The sequence below is a fragment of the Pantherophis guttatus genome, chromosome 5 (genome assembly GCF_059756535.1).
Source record: "Pantherophis guttatus breed Tessera chromosome 5, ASM5975653v1, whole genome shotgun sequence".
NCBI lineage: Eukaryota > Metazoa > Chordata > Lepidosauria > Squamata > Colubridae > Pantherophis > Pantherophis guttatus.
The window spans coordinates 84831265-84851757 of NC_142067.1; the positions used below are offsets into that span (position 1 = coordinate 84831265).

The window sequence follows — 20493 nt, forward strand, 5'->3', positions numbered from 1 at the left end:
ACCAAAGCAAGGATACAATATACAAATATACTTTATTTTACAACCTTCCTAATGCAGTCATTTTACATTTGCCTTACAACTTTTAGAGCATTTTGATGAAGACATTAAGAAAGTGACTTTTTCTTAAATTCTTTTTAAAAAGCTTGAGATCTAGATTTATATGCAGTCTGGGAAATTAAATGCTTTTCTTTTCCTTCATTAATGCCTCACATCAAAGGCATTAATGGCAAAGGCAAAGTATGAAAGTATTTAATTTCTGATCCATAATGGCAAAATTATAAATAATTTTGTTGCTTAAACAGTCTGCCTTCAAAGAATATCAAGGACATTACATCAAATATTGCAAGAGTTGATTCCTATCTCAAATTGATTTTATCTATTTTAAATAAATGGCTTATGGATGTGGAATATATGTAAGTAAACTCTACCAATAGCTTATATGGAAAGATCCAAGCAGTTTAGAACTCTTCAAGACAAAATCTCCAGCTCCAAGGAGGTGTCTATATCAACAGGGAGGAAATTGAGATGCTACAAACTTTCTGAGCTATTCTTTCTGCTGCAAGATGCATTGTCAACATCTCATTAGAGCAGAGACCAGGAGGACTTCAGATTAGATGCAAGGATTTAGTAACAGTAACAGTTCTTGGTTTAAGATTCAGTTTTTTTCCTTAAGTGTACTCCTATTAGTTTTGTCAGATAAATATTTATTCAAGGTGGACTGCCAAAATTGATAAGAAATTGTTATCATATGGCTTTTGTCAATATTTCTTACCTCTCCAGGCTAATCAGATTATCCTGCAAAGAGGACAAAGATATGGACCATCAAAATCAAGTTCACATAACAATATAGGTTAGATAAAAAAAATCCACTTTGGAACATGTAAACTATTCATCCCCAATCACTTTTCCAAAGTTCAAACAGAATTTGTTTGAATTTGTTAACAGAATTTAGGGCCAGGTATAATCTCCCTTCTACATTTTTAACACTAAATATGGTACTCTAAAATTCTCCTGGGCAAAAGAATCTGTCTAGATTAGTGATGGCTAACCTTTTTGCCATCACGTGCCAGGAAGGGGGGCGGGGGAAGTGCGTGCGCATGCCCACACCCATAATTCTATGCATCCCACCTTGCACATGCATGCGCAATCCCCCCTCCCCCCCCGCTGCTGGCACGCAATGGCCAGGTAGGCCCTTTTTTCTTTCTCACCTGGCTCCAGATCCTCTCTATGCATCTGGGGAGAGCGAAAACAGCCTTCCCCACCCCATCAGAGGCCCTCCAGAGGCCTGAAACTGCCCATTTTCTGCCCTAGGAGTCTCTGGAGGCTGGGGAAAGCAAAAAACATCACTTCCTGTCCCACCGGGAGTTGGGAAATGGGCTGTTTCAGGCCTCCGGAGGGCCTCCAATGGGGTGGGGAAGGCTGTTTCACCCTCCCCAGATGCATAGAGAGGATCTGGAGTCAGGTGAGAAAGAAAAACAGGCCTTCCCCCCCAGGCCCTCTGGAGGCAGAAAACAGCCTGTTTCCCTACTTCTGGTGGGCCCAGCAGACTGGAAAATCAGCTGGCCGGCACATGCATGCGTGCCAGAGCTGAGCTGGCGTGCCCACTGATATTTATTTATTTATTTATTTGTTTAAATTTCTATACCGCCCTTCTCCAATGTAGGACTCAGGGCGGTGAACAGCCAAAGTAAAAACAAGACATACATACAAAACATACAAAATCTAAAATCTGTTTAAAATAATTAAATAATTTTGGCCGTAATTAAAACATTCCAATTTAAAATCCGTTTAAAATTTGACTTAAGCCAGCCCAGCTAGTTGAAATAAATGGGTTTTTAGGGCCCGACGAAAAATCCGGAGGTCTGTTATTGTACGTAGCTCTGGGGGGAGGTTGTTCCAGAGGGCGGGCGCCGCCACAGAGAAGGCTCTCCCCCTGGGGGTCGCCAGCCGACATTGTCTGGCGGACGGCACCCTGAGGAGGCCCACTCTGTGGGAGCGTACTGGCCGGTGGGAGGCTATTGGTGGCAGAAGGCGGTCTCATAAGTACCCCGGCCCTAAGCCATGGAGCGCTTTAAAGGTGGTCACCAACACCTTGAAGCGCACCCGGAAGACCACCGGGAGCCAGTGCAGCTCGCGCAGGAGAGGTGTCACGTGGGAGCGCCTCGTCGCCCCCAAAATCCCCCGCGCGGCCACGTTCTGGACCAGCTGGAGCCTCCGGGTGCACCCCAGGGGGAGCCCCATGTAGAGAGCGTTGCAGTAGTCCAGGCGGGAAGTGACGAGTGCCTGAGTGACTGTGCGTAGGGAGTCCCGATCTAGAAAGGGGCACAACTGGCGTATCAGGCGGACCTGATAAAAAGCCCCCCTGGCCACGGCCGCCAAATGATCTTCTAACGACAGCCGTGCGTCCAGGAGGATGCCCAAGTTACGAGCCCTCTCCGTGGGGGCGAGTGATTCGCCCCCAATAGCCAGCGATGGCGTCAGCTGGCTATATCGGGACGCCGGAAGCCACAGCCACTCGGTCTTGGAGGGGTTGAGTTGGAGCCTGTTTCTCCCCATCCAGGCCCGCACGGCCTCCAGGCACTGGGACATCACTTTAAGGGCATCATTGGGGTGGCCTGGGGTGGAGATGTACAGCTGGGTGTCATCAGCGTACTGATGGAACTCCACCCCGAAGCCACGGATGATCTCACCCAGCGGCTTTACATAAATGTTGAACAGAAGGGGCGAGAGGACCGACCCTTGTGGCACCCCACAAGCACGGTGCCTCGGGGTCGACCGCTGCCCCCCTGTCAACACAGATTGCGACTGGTCAGAGAGGTAGGAGGAGAACCACCGCAAAACGGTGCCTCCCACCCCCAACCCCGCCAACCGGTGCAACATGATACCATGGTCGATGGTATCAAAAGCCGCTGAGAGGTCTAACAGGACCAGGATAGAGGAGCAACCCCTATCCCGGGCCCTCCAGAGATCATCCACCAATGCGACCAATGCCGTTTCCGTGCTGTGCCCAGGCTGGAAGCCGGACTGGAGCGGGTCTAGATAGACAGCTTCATCCAGGTACCGGGGAAGCTGTTGCGCCACCACACTCTCAACAACCTTCGCAATGAAGCGAAGGTTGGAGACTGGACGATAGTTAGCCAAAACAGCCGGATCCAGAGAAGGCTTCTTGAGGAGGGGCCTCACCACCGCTTCTTTCAAAGCGGCCGGCAGGACCCCCTCACTCAAAGAAGCGTTAACAATCTTCTGGAGCCAGCCTCGTGTCACCTCCCGGGAAGCCAGTACCAACCAGGAGGGACACGGGTCCAATAAACATGTGGTCGCGTTCAGCCGTCCCAGGACCCTGTCCATGTCCTCGGGAGCCACAGGATCGAACTCCCCCCAGATAACACTCTCAAGACCTGCCTCAGTCATCCCGTCTGGACATACCCAGTCAGAGGCCAGCCCTTCCCGAATCTGAGCGATTTTGTCATACAGATACTGCACAAAATCCTCAGCTCGACCCTGCAAGGGGTCATCCCGCACTTCCAGATGGAGGAGGGAGCGGGTCACCCTAAACAGGGCGGCCGGGCGATTATCTGATGATGTGATAAGAGCGGCAAAATAGTTAGTTTTCGCCGCTTTTATCGCCACTAGGTAGGTCTTAATATGAGACCTCACCAGTGTTCGGTCAGGTTCGGAGCGGCTGGTCCTCCAACTACTCTCCAGGCGTCTTTTCCGGCGCTTCATCTCCCTAAACTCCTCGGAAAACCAAGGAGCTAGGTGAGTTCGGTGCCGGGTCAGAGGCCGCAAAGGCACGACTCGGTCCAAGGCCCCGGCAGCCGCACTATCCCAGGCGGCCACCAGGTCTTCAGCCGAGTCATGAGCCAGAATCTCAGGAAATGGCCCAAGCTCCATCTGGAACCTATCAGGGTCCATCAGGCGCCTGGGGCGGAACCACCTGGTCGGTCCCGCCTCCCTGCGGCAGGGTGCAGCGGTTAGAAAGTCCAGTCGAAGGAGCGAGTGGTCAGACCATGACAAGGGTTCGATGGCTATATCCCCTATATCAAGGCCACTCAACCACTGACCAGAGACAAAAACTAAGTCCAGAGTGTGTCCTCCTGTGTGAGTGGGGTCATGAATTAACTGAGTAAGGTCCATGGCCGTCATGGAAGCCATGAACTCTCGAGCCACCTCAGACGTTTCACCGATAGATGGCAGGTTGAAATCCCCCATGATGGCAAGTCTGGGGGTGCCCACCGCCACCTCGGCTATAACGTTAAGGAGCTCGGGCAGGGCCGTTGCCACGTGGCAGGGAGCCAGGTACGTGACCAACAGGCCCATCTGTACTCCACGACCCCACTTCACAAAAAGGGACTCACATCCGGCTATCTGTGGAACAGTGGTCTCCCTTGGATCCAGACCTTCCTTTATAATAACCGCCACCCCCCCGCCCCTGCCCTGAGCCCTCGGCTGATGAAATGCACGGAAGCCTGGTGGGCATATATCCACGAGGGGGACTCCCCCCTCCTGGCCCAACCAGGTCTCCGTAATGCCCGCCAGGTCCGCCTCCCCCTCCTGAATAAGATCGTGAATGAGGGGGGCTTTATTAACAACGGACCTGGCATTGCACAACATCAGCCGGAGGCTCTAGCCCTGAGAATCTGAACAACCTGGGGAACAAGAAAAGCATTTGGGACCGGAATGCGCAATCGCTCTAAGATAGCGAGTGCGCATTCCCCGCACATGATATGGTCCCCAGCTTCCGCCATATCTGCCCCATATGGCTACGTGTGCCACCTGTGGCATGCATGCCATAGGTTCGCCATCACGGTTCTAGATGAATCTAGAAAAGTGATAAAAATAATATTTTATTATGCTGTCCTTTCTGTGAAAATTTGTGTTTAAAATACATTAGCCATAGGCTGCAGAATTACTTGAGTCAACTGGGTTAATTTTATATCTTTCTGATTCTTTGGGATGTAAAGTATTGCATAACTAGTCAACTTTTGCTGTGAAAACCTGATAGCAGATCATTCAACATGATGTCTTGGATGGGACAAGCTGTCATTAAAGTTTAGTAGTGGTTTATAAATATGCATATGACCATTTATCTATATAAATAAAAATGTAAATGTCCGTTTGTACATAACCGCACATCTCCGAAAGTTCTTCACCGATTGCTTTCAACTTTTGACACAACGTTGCATTTGACTACGGGCGTGTTTCTATATACCTATATTATATACATGTCACACCTGTGACAGGTAAAAATATGAAAAACATTGGAAAACATTGAAAGTCATTGACAAACATTGACAAACATTGAAAAACAGCGCCACCTGCTGGACGTAAAACCAACACACCAACATTTTACCACATGAATTTTCAAAATTAAATCACAAATTTTTCACTAGGTATAATTCCAAAATATATCAACAAAAAAATATCAGCAGTCCAGATACAGAAGACTCAGGTAGCACATACATTTACATGTTTAAAAATGCTATAAAAATTGTTGCTCTGTTCCCTGAGGAAACATACTATACCACAGCTGCAGTTGTGTTTTTACTGAATGAAATGTCTAAAAATGGGCATTTGCACATATATACCTGAATACTTATAGGAAGCACAGAAGAAGGGAATTTTGGGGAAAAGCAGACTGGTTATGAAATGTCACTCCATCAATAATTTCCAGGATAGATAAATCACTTAGTAATAAATCTTGGCAATGCCATGAAAAAAAATGAAAATTTTACCACATGAATTTTGAAAATTAAATCACAAATTTTTCACTAGGTATAATTCCAAAATATATCAACAAAAAAATATCAGCAGTCCAGATACGGAAGACTCGGGTAGTCCTCGACTTGCAACAGTTCACTTACTGACCATTCCAAGTTACAACAGTACTGAAAAAAGTGACTTATTACCATTTTTCATGCTTATGATCATTGCAGCATCCCCATGGTTATGTGATTTACATTCAGCTGCTTGACAACTAACTTACATTTATGACGGTTGCACTGTTCCTGGGTCATGTGATCACTTTTTGCAACCTTCTGACAAGCAAAGTCAATGGAGAAACCAGATTCACTTAACAACAGGGTTACTAATTTAACAACTGCTGTGATTTACTTAACAAATGTGTCAACAAAAAAAAGTGGTAAAATGGGGCAAAACTCATTTAAGAAATTTCTCACTTAGCAACGTAGATTTTGGTTTGAGTTGTGGTTGTAAGTTAAGGACTACCTGTATTAAAGATTGATTGGATTCGATTGGAAAGATTTAAAGAGCTCAAAACCAGATAAGAAAAATATAGTGCTACAAACATAGCAATAGAAACTTAGATATAGAAATTCATAATTCTATAAAATATAAATAGTTGTAAATTAAAGTAATGGGCTCTAGCTTAAGATAGGTAGGAGAATAGAAACAAATATATTGTTAACATAACATGCTGTGGTGCGGAGAGCTGCGAAGGCCTGGCCTGAAAAGGTAAGGGCGATGGCGGGGGATGCAGAAGAGGCCGGGCGAGAGACAGAGATAAACAGAGGGAGAGGGAGAGAGATACATAGAGAAATACAGAGAGACCGGGGGGGGGGAGACACATACAGAGATACAGAGAGGGTGGGAGAGAGAGAGACAGAGAGAGATACAGAGAGGGGGGGAGAGAGAGAGATACAGAGAGGGGGAGAGAGAGAGACATAGATACAGAGGAGGGGAGAGAGAGAGACATACAGAGGAGGGGAGAGAGAGAGAGAGAGATACAGAGAGAAGGGGAGAGAGAGACATAGAGAGATACAGAGGGGGAGAGAGAGACATAGATACAGAGGGGGGGAGAGAGAGACATAGGGGAGAGACAGACAGAGAGATACAGAGAGGGGGGAAGAGAGAGAGAGACAGATACAGAGGGGGGAGAGAGAGAACATAGAGAGATACAGACGGGGAGAGAGAGAGAGATAGAGAGATACAAAGAGAGAGGGGGAGACAGAGAGGATTTTGTGGTTCCCATTGTTTTTTAGCAACCGGTTCTCTGCCCTAATCACCAGCTGCGTAGGCATGGCTCGGGGGCTGTCATATGACTGATGAAAGTGAGTGACATCAAGTTGGCCACGCCCACCAAATGTTCGTGGAGAGTTTGGAACTTCAGCCTTGCTCTTTTAGCCCAGCGGAAGCACCAGACTGGGCCACAGCAACGCGTGGCCGGGTACAGCTAGTTGTAAATAAAGATACACTTATGCAATGTTTTAAGAGGCTTGAATTTGTATTGTATAGGGAAAAAGTTTAATTTCTATCAAAAATGCTTAATATGTACCTTTTTAATCGAAGTGGAATTTGACTTTCCAGGATTTCTGAAGTCAAATGAACCAGATGCTTTTGATATAGCAATCAAATTATGGAATAAACAATGGAAGTGTTTGAAGGTTTCTAGTCCAGTTCCTATGCCTAATACCCTAACCTAAGGGTCCCTATTATACTGAGTGTACATGCTAGTTCAGCCAAACTTCATAGAAAATATTGCTATCAATGACAGAATGAATAAAGGTGACATTTTGGAGTCCAATGATGTTTTGATTTTATTTATATCCATTTGTGTCTGTATTTGTTTGAGTACATATACAGTAGACCTTGGTTAATGACCATAATTGGATTTGGGAACTCTGTTACTAACTGATGTGGTTGTTAAGCACATGTCACATAGTCACCATTTACAACCTTCTGATGGCTTCCCTGTTGTAGTTGCTTGTTGGAAGCCAGGAATAAAGGTCAGAATACATGTAATGTCATGTATTGCAACTATCGCAACTCAAGCTGGTTGCCAGGTACCCAACTTGCCCTCACATGACCATGGGATGCTGTGATGGTCACAACTTCAAGGATCAGCTGTTAGTCTTGTTCAGCTCTGTCGTAACTTTCTACTTTTTTCTACTCTTCATATGATGATAAAAGACATAATCTTAAGTGCTTTACTTATTTCATTTTCAGAATAAAACTAATGCAATATGTGATCTATGGAATTGCATCATTTTTTTTCTTGTATGGAATCATTCTGCTAGCAGAGGGTTTTTATACAACAAGTGCTGTGAAGGAGCTGCATGGTGAATTCAAAACAACAATCTGTGGTCGTTGCATCAGTGGAATGGTGAGTATGTTTTAGCATAAATCATTATTCTCTGGTATAAGCTTTCAAGCGTCAGATTAAATTTTATCAATAATACACAACTGTTCCATTGCCAGATAGGATTTTGTCCTTTTTTTTTCTTTTAAATTTGATTTATATACCGCCCTTCTCCGGAGACTCAGGGCGGCTTACAATGCGTTAAGCAATAGCCTTCATACTTTTTGTATATTTATACAAAGTCAGTTTATTGCCCCCACAAACTGGGTCCTCATTTTACCTACCTTAGAAAGGATGGAAGGCTGAGTCAACCTTGAGCCTGGTGAGATTCGAACTTACAGTAATTGCAGACAGCTGGTGTTAATCACAATGCTTTTAGTCTGCTGAGCCACCAGGCCCTTCTTACCATGGAAGGGCTGTTCACAAATCTGTTTTCAGAGATATTGATCTTATCAGGGTATCCTTCATTTTGAAGAATAAGAGAAATTATTCAGTTCAGATATGTATTTTACCACATATTTATTACAATCTGGGGCTTCCTTGTTCATATTAATTTTCTTGTAAGTTCCTCCTTGTGTTTCCAAGTATATGAAATACAGTTTGGAAGGCTTTTCTTACTACCTACAAATGCGAAATGCTCAAATTTGCCTTTAAAATGAAGAATTTTATGTATTGTTTCATTAGAAAAGAACTAACTTAGGTTTTAAAGAAAAATATGTGGCAAGTGTTATTCTTTACAATTTTGCAGACTAGTTTTATGTTTACTTCAGGATCTTTTATTGATCCAGTTTATTTTTCCACCAGATTTTAAAGCTGAAGCTACTTAAGCTCTGATCATTCTAAGATATAGGAAGCTCACTGACATTTTGCTTCCTGCTTGTGAGCTGGCTTTCTATTGATAGAGTTGAAAGACAGATCATTATTTTGTGTGGTTATTGCTTATGTGCTTAAGAATTAGGTTGGATTTATCTATTTGTGGTGTAATATTTTGTATTTTTTTCTGTTTTGTTCTTTTGATGAAAACAGTGAAATTAATTATGCATATACACAGGATACAGTATGTTCAGTTATGCCTTCTGCTCTTCTTTCTATCAAATAATCATCATATTATTATTTTCCCCATCCTCTTTGGCCCTTTGTAATCTCCAAATCCAGAAATCATCAATTTGATCTTGTCAGTTTTTAACAAAAACTCCATATACTGTTCCCAGTCTTTCAAAAGTCTTTTGTTATTTTTTTTTCTCTGACCACACTGGTTAGCTTTGTTGTTTCTGCAATTTTATAATCTAGTCTTTCACTGTAGATATTTTATTGCTCTTCCAACTTTTTGCATACAATAATCCTGTTGCAGTTACCACATACAATATTAATTTTCCACATTCTAATTCCGTATCCTCAGTAGGGCTAATTCTAGTTTTCTCATACACGGTGGACTTTTTCTCCTTTATACGAGGACATAGTTAACTGCTCAACAATGAATAGACAATGCTCTGTAGACCATCTAGCTCATAAGCTACACTGACTTAATAAATTGCTGGAGGGAGGAACTATGTTATTATTGAAGTAGAAATGTAAATCAGCGATTTTATCAGGCTCTTTATTGGATAAATAGATGGAACTATATTCTATTAGAGATCAGACTTGAACTGAATTGAATACTTTATTTGGCCAAATGTGATTAGACACACAAGGAATTTGCCTCCGTTACAGAAGTACATGCACTCCGTTACACACAGTGTACATGCAAAGCAACAAAATAATAATAGTACCAATAAAAGAGGGGGAATAAAGAAGATAATAAGGATAAATAATAATACCACAGCTACACTACATGGGTAAATATACATAAACATTAGATAGCACTATGAGAGTTAGGTGATCAATAGAGTGATGGCACAAGGGAAAAACATTGTACCTTGCCTAGTTGTTGATTCATGCAATATACAGGTCTTCTATGGAAGGCAAGTTGGTTGCAATTGTTTTTCCTGCAGTCTTCACTTTCTGTTAGAGTCTGCACCTGTCCTGTTTGATTGCTGCACCAAATCAGACAGACTTAAGAGTTTTGCTCTTGACAGTAAATCCAGTTTCAAAAAAGGGCATTAAATATTTGTTTATCATATTTTTACCAATTGAGGTAAATATGAAAGGGGGTCAGGTAATTTCTCATCCTAATTAACATTGGTGAAATTGAGGGAGAATTAAACTAGAATCCTGCAAGTATCCCTTAAATTTGGGTACTATTTCATAACTACTAAATTTACTTGAAAGGCTGGAATGCCTAGTTGTAGGCTTAAAGCATGCCTTTTTTTTAAATAGGAGACCTATCTGTCTGTGTTTATGTTATTATTCCAAATAATAAGTACTACTTGAGCCAGCTGTAAAATATAGCTTGATAAAATGTCTGATACATAGAAGTAGTTCCAGGGCTTTCCTCTGTCTGTTAATATTCTTTTCAGTGAGTATTTTAAAACTGTCTAATTTCTCATTGATAGTGTTTATATTTAGGTATATAAAGACTTCCAATCCCCCATCTTTTTATTAGAATTCAAAAACATTCTAATGCAGTCTTAAAATACTCATCATAGCAATAATTATAGTACTGGAGTAGTAAAATTGTGTAAAGCAAAAGTCCTTGGCTTGTTATGTGGGGCACAACTCTGTGTTTATTCCCCTAGTTTAGAAGCTGCTCAGTCTAAGTTTCCAAAAACCATACTCCATGTCCCATGCTCAACTTCAAATTCCCTTGTTTGGCTAGAGCTTGGCCATGTTAGGTTTCCCTGACACAAGTTCTTTGGAGTGAGTCTCTGGATCATTCCATTTGATAGATTTTACTCATGAGGAAGCAAATTGATTTCAAGTAATCAATTGAATGGTAAGCATAATGAACACTTTCTATTCATAATAAAAACTTGCTTGTGTAGCTAATTCCTCACTATATTTTATTGACTTTCAAGCTGAAATTACGATTTCATTAAGCACAATTTAATAAGACAGACTATTTTGATGGTAATATATTTTTAAACAGAGTATTGTGATTTTATTTCCTCTGACTCAATTCCACTATATATAAAGAGTTCTGTGTAAAATGTCTGTTTTCTTCACAGTTTGTTTTCCTCACTTATGTTCTTGGGGTGGCCTGGCTGGGTGTTTTTGGCTTCTCTGCTGTGCCAGTATTTATGTTCTACAACATGTGGTCAACCTGTGAAGTCATCAGATCACTCTCAGCAAATATGACTTCAGCAGACCAGATCTGTGTGGATATCCGGCAGTATGGTACTTACCTTAATCTGATTAAATGTTTTATCCTCTTTACTTATCCTGCCTTCGAGAGGAATTGTTTTATCCTTACGAGATGAACTGAGAAGCAACTATGTGTGGATTTTCATTATTGCTTTTGCAAATAATGTAGATTACACTAACCTGCACATTATACAGATACCTTTTACCCTGTTTTCTCCTTTTGAAATTAATATACTTATTAACTGGTCAGTAAATGCAGCAATAAAAGGTTGACAATGTGGCCGATATTTTATACACAGAATGGAGAGCTTGATATAGTCAATGTTTTGCTATTGTCAAATCCGGTAATATAGTAAATCATGTATGAAAAGTGAGCAAAACAATTATAAACGTATGCAGAAAAGTATCCTATGGAATGAAGAGCCGGAGGATTAAGGTTCGATTTTTAACATATATAGGCCATATATCTACAGTATATTAATTAGTTTCAATTGGCTTGCTACCATGATACTTTAAATATTGTATTAAATGTGAGATTATTATTTTTTTTGAGTGTTGGATGGCGATCAAAATCTTTGGAATAGGGCTGAGGATATTATCATTTTCTAGAAAGAGAGGGTGTGAGAAAAAAACCCTGTTGCACTTACAAATGAAGTATGAGTTCTAAAAAGAAAACATGTGACTATAATATTATAAATAGCACAATGGTGAAAATCCCACACATAAAAATGGATATAGTAATAAAATATGGCCTGCACAAAAAGATAACCTATTATGTTTTTGACAACCTGTAAAAATAATTGAGACTAAACAATTAACAGAAGGCAAGACATTTTCCATATAAAAAAATTTCTAAATCCTACCGATCAATTAAAATAAGAACAATGACACCTCATAATTTATGGAATGAGCCAATGCAACTAGTAGTGAAGGATACTGAGAATGGTAGACAACTGTTTCCCCACCTCTCGATAAAATCCTTTTTAAACAAACAAAGAAACTTGCCATGATCATTTAGAACTTCGGTTCAAGTTTGTACCCATTGCATATTTTATGGCTATTACAGACCTGTAAGAGATTTTCAAATAAATACTTTATTGCTTATATTCAGAGTCACAAAAATAGAACCTCCTAAAAAGAGAGACAAAGGCACAAATATTTGGGATGGTAAAAATTTACCCTTGTATGACACTGAGTGTTTTGGTGTTACATAATGAATGCTCGTTAAATACAGAAATGAGAAGAAAATGGATACTTATAAAGTTGGATAGTGGAAAATAGAAACAGAGATTCTGATATTATAAAGCAGCTCACACGAAAAAAGAGCTAGATCTGAGTGGGATTGTTTTGACAATAGTTGCAACATCCACACTCTAAGGTAAATCCTAAAAAGCAGTTTTTGCCTAATAAATATAGGCAACAAGCACAACATATGACAATGTCTTCGATGACTAAAATAACCATTTGTATGCCATATGGGAATCCTAGATCTGAGAACACCTCTTGACAAGGAGAACACAGCTCAGCGAATGCATACTTGGCGAATGCCAATTCCAGACTGCACTGGTCAACGTGTGTGTGTGTGTGTGTGTGTGTGTGTGTGTGTGTGTGTGATAAAGTAACACAACTTGTCCGTAGGTGGGGGGCAATTGAATTTCAAGAAGGGGTGTTAATTAACATTTAAATGTTTTCTTTGGTATTTAACTTCAGGAATCATCCCTTGGAATGCTATCCCTGGTAAGGCATGTGGATCGACCTTAGCTAATATGTGCAGCACGCCTGAGGTAAAGGAGACAAAATGCTTAATTATTCCCTTCCATATTTTAATAAAATTACCTAGCAATCAGCTACCTAAAAATTAATTAATCAAGAAGAAACAACACAAGATAGCTCATGAGATAGCTGCTAATAATGCTATTGCTAGGCTAAATTAGTCTATGGAGAACAAGTATTCTCTTTATACCAGATGAGGACTCACAATGTTGTGAGTGTTAGGAATAGTCTATATAGAAATAGTCCTATTGCAACTGCAGCTTTAAGTATGTTTTACTTTAAAAACAAACACATGCATATTATACAGAAATTAGCTAGGTTTTCTTTAGTATAGTGTGAAACTGGAAAACAGGAGGAAGAAGGTGTTTGGATATGTTTACCGCTTTGAGTTGTAAAAAATAATATAGGCGGGATATAAACAAACAAATAAATATCCCTGTAATAGCATCAAATATGACCATATCAGCCAACCAAGACTGTCGGAAACATGCAAAAAAGCTAATCCTATCCAGGACAATTTGATTATCTTTCATCAGTTGTTTACAATGGCCAGGCACTGATTATACAAAGACTGAGATAGAAGGGTAAATTATTGATGCAATTTCTATATTATTAGAAACCTCATTTATGGTAGCTACAGTAATATTATAATAGAATGTATTCTAGAAAGTTATTATCTTAGTGAAAATGGTCTTCTGGTGCTTAAATGCTTTCAGAGATCCTATGCAGCATCTCTAGTCTGAGGAACAGAAGTAACTTGGGATTGGCTTACAGTATTGTAGTATTATGTATTCCTAAGGAAAAATTAGTACGAGAATTCACATACAAGAGGAGCATCAATATTTTCATTATATTATTTTTTTCTACACTAGCTCATAGAATGAGATTGCCCAAGAACTGCATTAAGAGGTGATAATTTGCCACTGCTAATCTTAAATGGTCATTTGTTTTATCCTTGCAGTTCTATTTGTCATATCACCTGTTCATTGTGGCCTGTGCTGGAGCTGGTGCTACTGTTATAGCCCTGGTGAGTATCATTATATTTTTTCTCTTTTAAAATAACTTAAACCCCCTGTGGGATTAAACCAAATATTTAAACTGAAGTTTTTGTGTTGGTTGGCACTGGCTATAGTTTTCTCAGGATACTCCAAACAGCAGGGAAAGATTTATTGTTACCAAGAAAACTTTGCTTAAGTAGTAAGAATTATTATTGTTGAAGTGGTTTTTGCTATGTTATTTAACTTCATTCCCTTGCATGGTCAAAATAAGACATTTCCTGATAGAAATATGCTGGTAATAATTTATGAAAATATTAGTATACTTCAGAATGTTCCTCAGCTTTGGAATTAGCTTTAATTAATAATCTTCTTCCCTTTCCTTTTAAACATTTATATTTGTTTCAATTTAAGAAACTTTACTGAAGCAAAGCACATTAACTTATTTTAACTATCTATAGTAGATGTAGGGGAAACACCAGTGAGATTCATCAAGGAGTTCTTGCATTGATTAGCTTTTAATTTGTTAGTCAAATGCCTTGGCAGCAAAATGCCCTTTGGGTATCCAAAGTGAAGGGTGGAGAAACCTACCAGACAATTTTGTCATTACGTTTGATTAAAATGGAAATCCTTGCCTGACAGTCTTCGTTGTGATCTAACACAAATCTAATTGCCAAAAAGGCCTGAAGAAATTATTGTCTCTTATCTGCTGTATTTTGTTCTCTTCCACCAGCTGATCTACATGATGGCTACTACATATAACTTTGCTGTTTTGAAGTTTAAGAGTCGGGAAGATTGCTGCACTAAATTCTAAATTGAATAAGCTGCATTATGTAGCTTAAAATGCCGCTGACACCCTAGACAAAGAGTCTAGATTTTTAAAGTTTGTTATAGTAATTTGTAAATAGCTTCAGTAAGCATCTTTAAGCATTTTAGATTAATACAAATTATTTCTTGTATATGAATAACAGTGTGAGTGAGGCCTGGCTATTTTCTATCCTATGAGAGAACACAATCTTAAAGTGATGTTGTAAATCATCCTTTTAAAAGAAGAGGGGCTTTCATTTAATATCAGGCTATTTTTTCCTAATGATTATTTGTGAAACAATGTTTAGATCAATTAAGCTCTGTAATACAGTAAGTTATTCTATCACTACTGTTCACTAATATGAAAAACAATAAAATGTGTTATATAGTAGATAACACACAATATACAGTATGAGCTTGCTTCTTGATAACACCCTATGTCATAGACATACTAGATAGTTGACAAAGTTCTGTTCTCAAGTCCCACTCAACTATCTCTTAGCAATATAAAATAAAACTAGACTCTGCTTCAAAGCTGTAACTCCCATGAACAAGTCTTTTATTGCTCAATTGCTTTGGCACAACTAAACATCAGAATACCTGTTCACTAGTTTAGCATTTCATTTGAACATATGCATTCATTTTCCAGTCAGACAGAAAGTCTACACAGTCCTTCATCTGTAGAATGTCTTATTTATGTCGCTTTTTGTGGATTCTTTTAACCTATGGAAAAAATAAACCTTCCATTTTTGATAGCGCATCTCTTACCTGATAATTTCCATAGTGCAATTATTGACTATGCAGCACCAAATACAAACTTTTACCCAATATCTAGTTCTATTTACTCCAAGAAATACAATGAAACATACTCAAGTGTCAACTGTAGTTTCCTTTCCTTCAGGTGGCAGGAGATGAGAATGGAAAGAACCATCACAAATTTGAGTTGCTTGGGAGGCTTCAGCATGTAAACATGGACGATGTTCTCACAGCTTTTCTGTTTCTGTTCTTTCCCATTAATTGTTTTTCTTCCTTTTCCTTCCTAACTTTTTGCCAGCTGCTCCTTTGTTCAGCATGCAGCATTCTACATACCTTTAGAAATAAACTTTGCCTATTTTTAATATATTTTTTAGAATAACTTGGTATTAATCTTACTAGCTGCCAGCTTTGCCTCTTGACATACTCACTAGCCATCATGCTCACCCTTCTCTTCCAGATCCACTTCCTCATGATACTATCTTCTAACTGGGCCTACTTAAAGGATGCAAGCAAAATGCAGGCTTACCAGGATATCAAAGCTAAAGAAGAGCAGGAGCTTCAGGATATCCAGTCTCGATCCAAAGAGCAACTCAATTCTTACACATAAACGCTTGCCAGAGCCTTTTTTCAGAAGAATTTTGTAGCTCTGACAAATCATCGAGCAGATATATTGTCCAAGAGCTCCTAGGGCATATCCATAGGATAAAGTTGCAGAGAATATCCTTCATTCCTTTTAGCACTGAATTTGGAACTGGGGTTGGAGGGAGGGCATCACATTCCAGGCCACTGTAAAAAAAAAAGTTTACCAACTAAAACACCTTCATGGATTTCTCTTGGCAATCATAACATTATTATTGTTATTGTTCCTTAGCAGGGTACCAGGGCTGGTATTATTCAGCCCTGTAATGTCTAGATTTGAAAAGGCTGTATATAATTGCACAGATGTAAGTAACTCAGATTCTAGGATTTAACTAGATATTTCCTTTATTCTGAATACTTGTAATTATGCTTATTTGATACGATTTCAGAACATTATAAGTCAACATTCAGTTCCTATCAAAATTCAAACTGGACCTTGCACGTTAAATGCCAAAAGCGGTTTGGTTTGTTTTGGTTTTGAACACTCCCTTTTTAACAAAGCTGCAATGAGCCTCTCTTCTTCTGCTGCACTTATCAGCGTAAGGTGGGAACTTTTTAATTGTTTAATAAAATAGATCCAGACCCTGTAATCAGAATAATGATTCCCTTCTCTGAAAATAAATGTCAGCTTTGCCTTAATGTTTATTTTCTATAAATGTCTCTGAGCATTTATAGCATATAGCAGCTGGAGATCATTATCCTGTCTCAGTTTTAATAAAGCAGAAGATATTACCCTCTGGTCAGTTACTCAATTGTTTCAGGTTGAACAGATGAAAACTTTGTAGAACTTAAAAACCTTTAGCCATTCAGATTACAGGTCAACGCTCACCTCAATTTTGGTGCTCAATCCAATAAGCTGCAATAGTTTTCTCTTATGAAAAATTGTGATGTTCGAAAAACAGAGGGTGCGATTTCAAACTGTCTCCCTTAATATCTGCCTTCTAGCATTTTCAGAAATTTCAGTGCTAGCTTACTAGTGATGGTTTTTTTGTGTGCTATTTTTTTTAAAAAAAACAAATGTTTGAAGAAAAATAAAATGCATCAGTGAATTTCAAATCAGTGAACAATTAAGTCATGCATCCCTGTTTTGAATGTGTACTGAATATGAATGCTCTTTTAGAATATAAAGAAATGTGTTGAAAGCAAAAGATTGAACAAAAAATATTGGTATGGAAAATGAAATCAGGTATTATCTTGCATTTCACTTGTCTAAAGCTGACTTTTTTTTAAAGAAGCAAAATCTATATAAAGCAAGTAAGAAATAGTTTAGTGTTTGTTTTTACCTGTTGCATGAAGGAAACAAATTTCTACAGCAATGCAGGTGTTCTTCTAGTCCAGTGTTTGCATAAAGGTAACAGACAATGTCTTAAAGCCTAATTCTTTTCTAATACTTTGTAGCTATTACTGGGAGTTTTTTGAAGTTTTGTTTAAGTAGTCTAATTTTTTTATGTAAAAAGTATTCAATTTTGCTATGTATAATTTTTGTAACCTAACCGTGAATCAATATTTTATATCAGTGCCAAGGGCTTCCTGTAGTTATATCCAAGTGTTACAAATAAATATTTGTAGATAATAGAACCAGTAGTTGTGTATCCTTACTTTAAGTATAAAGAAATTGTGGCTGTACATTCCTTGTGGTATTGGGTTAGCACACAATTATAACTTTGCATGTATTGCATGTATAGTCGGAGAGTCCATACAAATAGAGATAAGTCTCTCCATGTGATTATACATATTTTTATTATTTATTTCACTTTGTTTGCATATTGCAACAATTTACATTTACAACTTCACCCTGTTTTGCCCCATCAGCTCCAGACACTGAGACAAGACATATTTCTACATTTCCAGTTTCGTCTATGATGGAGATATAAAGCTGTATATCATTAACATGCTAGTAATGTTTCCTAAATTCACAAATGATCTCTCCAATCATTTTCGGAATAGAATGGAATGGAATGTTGGAAGAGAACTTGGAGTTCTTCTAGTCCAATCCCCCAGACCATTTCAGACAAATGGTTCAGACAATCTCTTCTTAAAAACTTCCAGTGTTTGAGCATTTACAACTTCTGGAGGCAAGTTGTTCCACTGATTAATTGTTCCGTCAGGAAATTTATTCTTAGTTCTAGGTTGCTTCTCTCCTTGATTAGTGTTCTTAATTATTCTAAAGCTGAATTGAATTGGGTTGATCTTTCTCCCTTCAATCACAGACTGGAGTGGAACCACTTCCAAATCCCAAACCTCAGACAGGAGATTCCACTTGCAATAGGCAATCCCCAAGGTAAAGAGGACCTTAGCCACAAGAGGTTTTTTTTAAAGGAAATAATCAGTACCACATTCCAAATTGACAGATGACCTGTCTCAAAAGCTTAAGGTAAGCTATTAAAGAAGGCCTGGAACAAATGAACACTTAAGAGTCCAAGGACTCAACCACTATTTCTGCAATATCACCCATTGAAACTGCCCATTCAGGAAGGAGCAATAAAAGAGTATCCTCAATCTCTAATCCTTGGAGGTGGCCCAAAATAATAACATTGCCAAATGTTGACTTTTCTTTGAGAGAGCTCTCTTACAATGATGGAATTTTGAATAGCTTTTATCTGGAATGTATTTTTGCTAATGTGAAAAGAGCCATGTATTTACTTATCCGAAAATCAGCTCAGGAGCACCTATTTATGACTATACATATGTAGGTTCTAGACTGTATTTCTAATTATATGTCATACCCATAGTTATGACATCATGCAGATTAATTCAAATATTTGTAAATAAGCAATTAGATTTCCTTTTTTAGGAGATGGCCTAAAACAGGGGTGTCAAACTTGCATTGTCACAGTGTTGTCACATGACATATTGCAACTTTTTCCTCCTTCGCTAAACCGGGCATGGGCATGGCCAGTATGTGACGCATCTGGCCCATGGGCCGCAAGTTTGACAGCCCTGGCCTAAAACAATAAGATTGCCAATAGTATTGAATTTTCTTTGAGAGTTCTATCTTACAATGATGAAATTTTGGATAGCTTTTATCTGGGATTTATTTTTGCTAAATTGAAAAGAGTCATGTATCTACTTATTTGGAAATCAGCTCAGGAGTACCTATTTATGACCATACATATATAAATTCTAAATTGTATTTTTAATTATATGTCATAGTTATCATGCAGATTAATTTAAACCTTTGTAAATAAGCAGATTTCCTCTCTGCATACCCCCTGCAAAGGTCCAATCACAGACTGTCTAAGAGTGATTAATGCAATTTCCAGTGTGCTATAACCTGATCTAGACTAGATGGGATTCATGTAAGTCATGTAATCTGCTTTATCCAGAGCCCTATGTATTTGCCACCCCATTACAACCAAACCAAAGCAAAGCAAAGCAACCTTTATTGTGCCATTAACCAGCTCTTTCCCTAGGAGAAAAAGTTGGTGATAGTATGAAACAGCTGGGTTTTTTGTTTTTTGGGGAAATCGTCTCTTCCATGGCTGGTAGAATCAATTCTTTCTTCAAACAGATATTCACTACGTATGGAATCTATCCCCTTTTGCAGCTAGTATTAGTTAGAGAAACAGATCAAGCTGTTGAAGAGACCTCATACTTGTTTCACAGACTCAAAGGTGAAGAAGAATAGAATAGAATAGAATAGAATAGAATAGAATAGAATAGAATAGAATAGAATAGAATAGAATAGAATAGAATAGAATAGAGAATAGAGAATAGGAGAATAGAATTAGAATGAATAGAATCGAATGGGATGGAACGAAATGAGAGTTGGAAGGGACCTTGGCAATCTTCTAGTCCAACCCCCTGCTTAGGCAGGAATTCCTATGCCATTTCAGACAAATGGTTAACCAATCTCTTCTTAAATTGTTCTGTCAGGAAATTTCTCCTTAGTTCTAATCATAAAGTCTTGATCTTGCAAGACTTTATGCCATCTCATGAGATCCTCCAGAATCCAACTGAAGCAAATGTGAACAAGTTTGTTTGCAAAATGGAAATATAAGCCACTAGTATATAAATGTGAGCAAACCCGACTCCCTTCTAGCACTGATGATGTTACCTCTTTTGGTAATGAAATATCCGCAAGAAAACAACCAAGCCCACAGAGCACCAAGGATCCTACATTATTTTATGTTAGTCACTTCCAAACTTTCCCTGAATAGCTTGAAGAAAAATCACAATGAATAA

The 20493-nt window shown here is 39.1% G+C and overlaps 1 protein-coding gene across 15 annotated transcripts in view; it reads left to right on the forward strand.

The window, feature by feature from the left end:
* The window catches only part of GPM6B (glycoprotein M6B), a 161474-nt gene extending 143588 nt beyond the window's left edge, over nt 1-17886 (forward strand). For 8 of the 15 annotated variants that reach the window (XM_087895264.1, XM_087895268.1, XM_060686690.2 and 5 more), the window contains 5 exons: nt 7966-8122; nt 11203-11371; nt 13049-13122; nt 14073-14138; nt 16127-17886. In XM_087895264.1, the coding sequence (XP_087751390.1) occupies nt 7966-8122; nt 11203-11371; nt 13049-13122; nt 14073-14138; nt 16127-16276 (616 nt within the window). In that variant the 3' untranslated portion in view covers nt 16277-17886. Of the gene's footprint in view, nt 1-7965; nt 8123-11202; nt 11372-13048; nt 13123-14072; nt 14139-14839 lie in introns of all 15 variants that reach the window. The other 7 variants (XM_087895266.1, XM_087895270.1, XM_087895269.1 and 4 more) reach the window with 1 other exon arrangement.
* Nucleotides 17887-20493: the final 2607 nt, after the last annotated feature.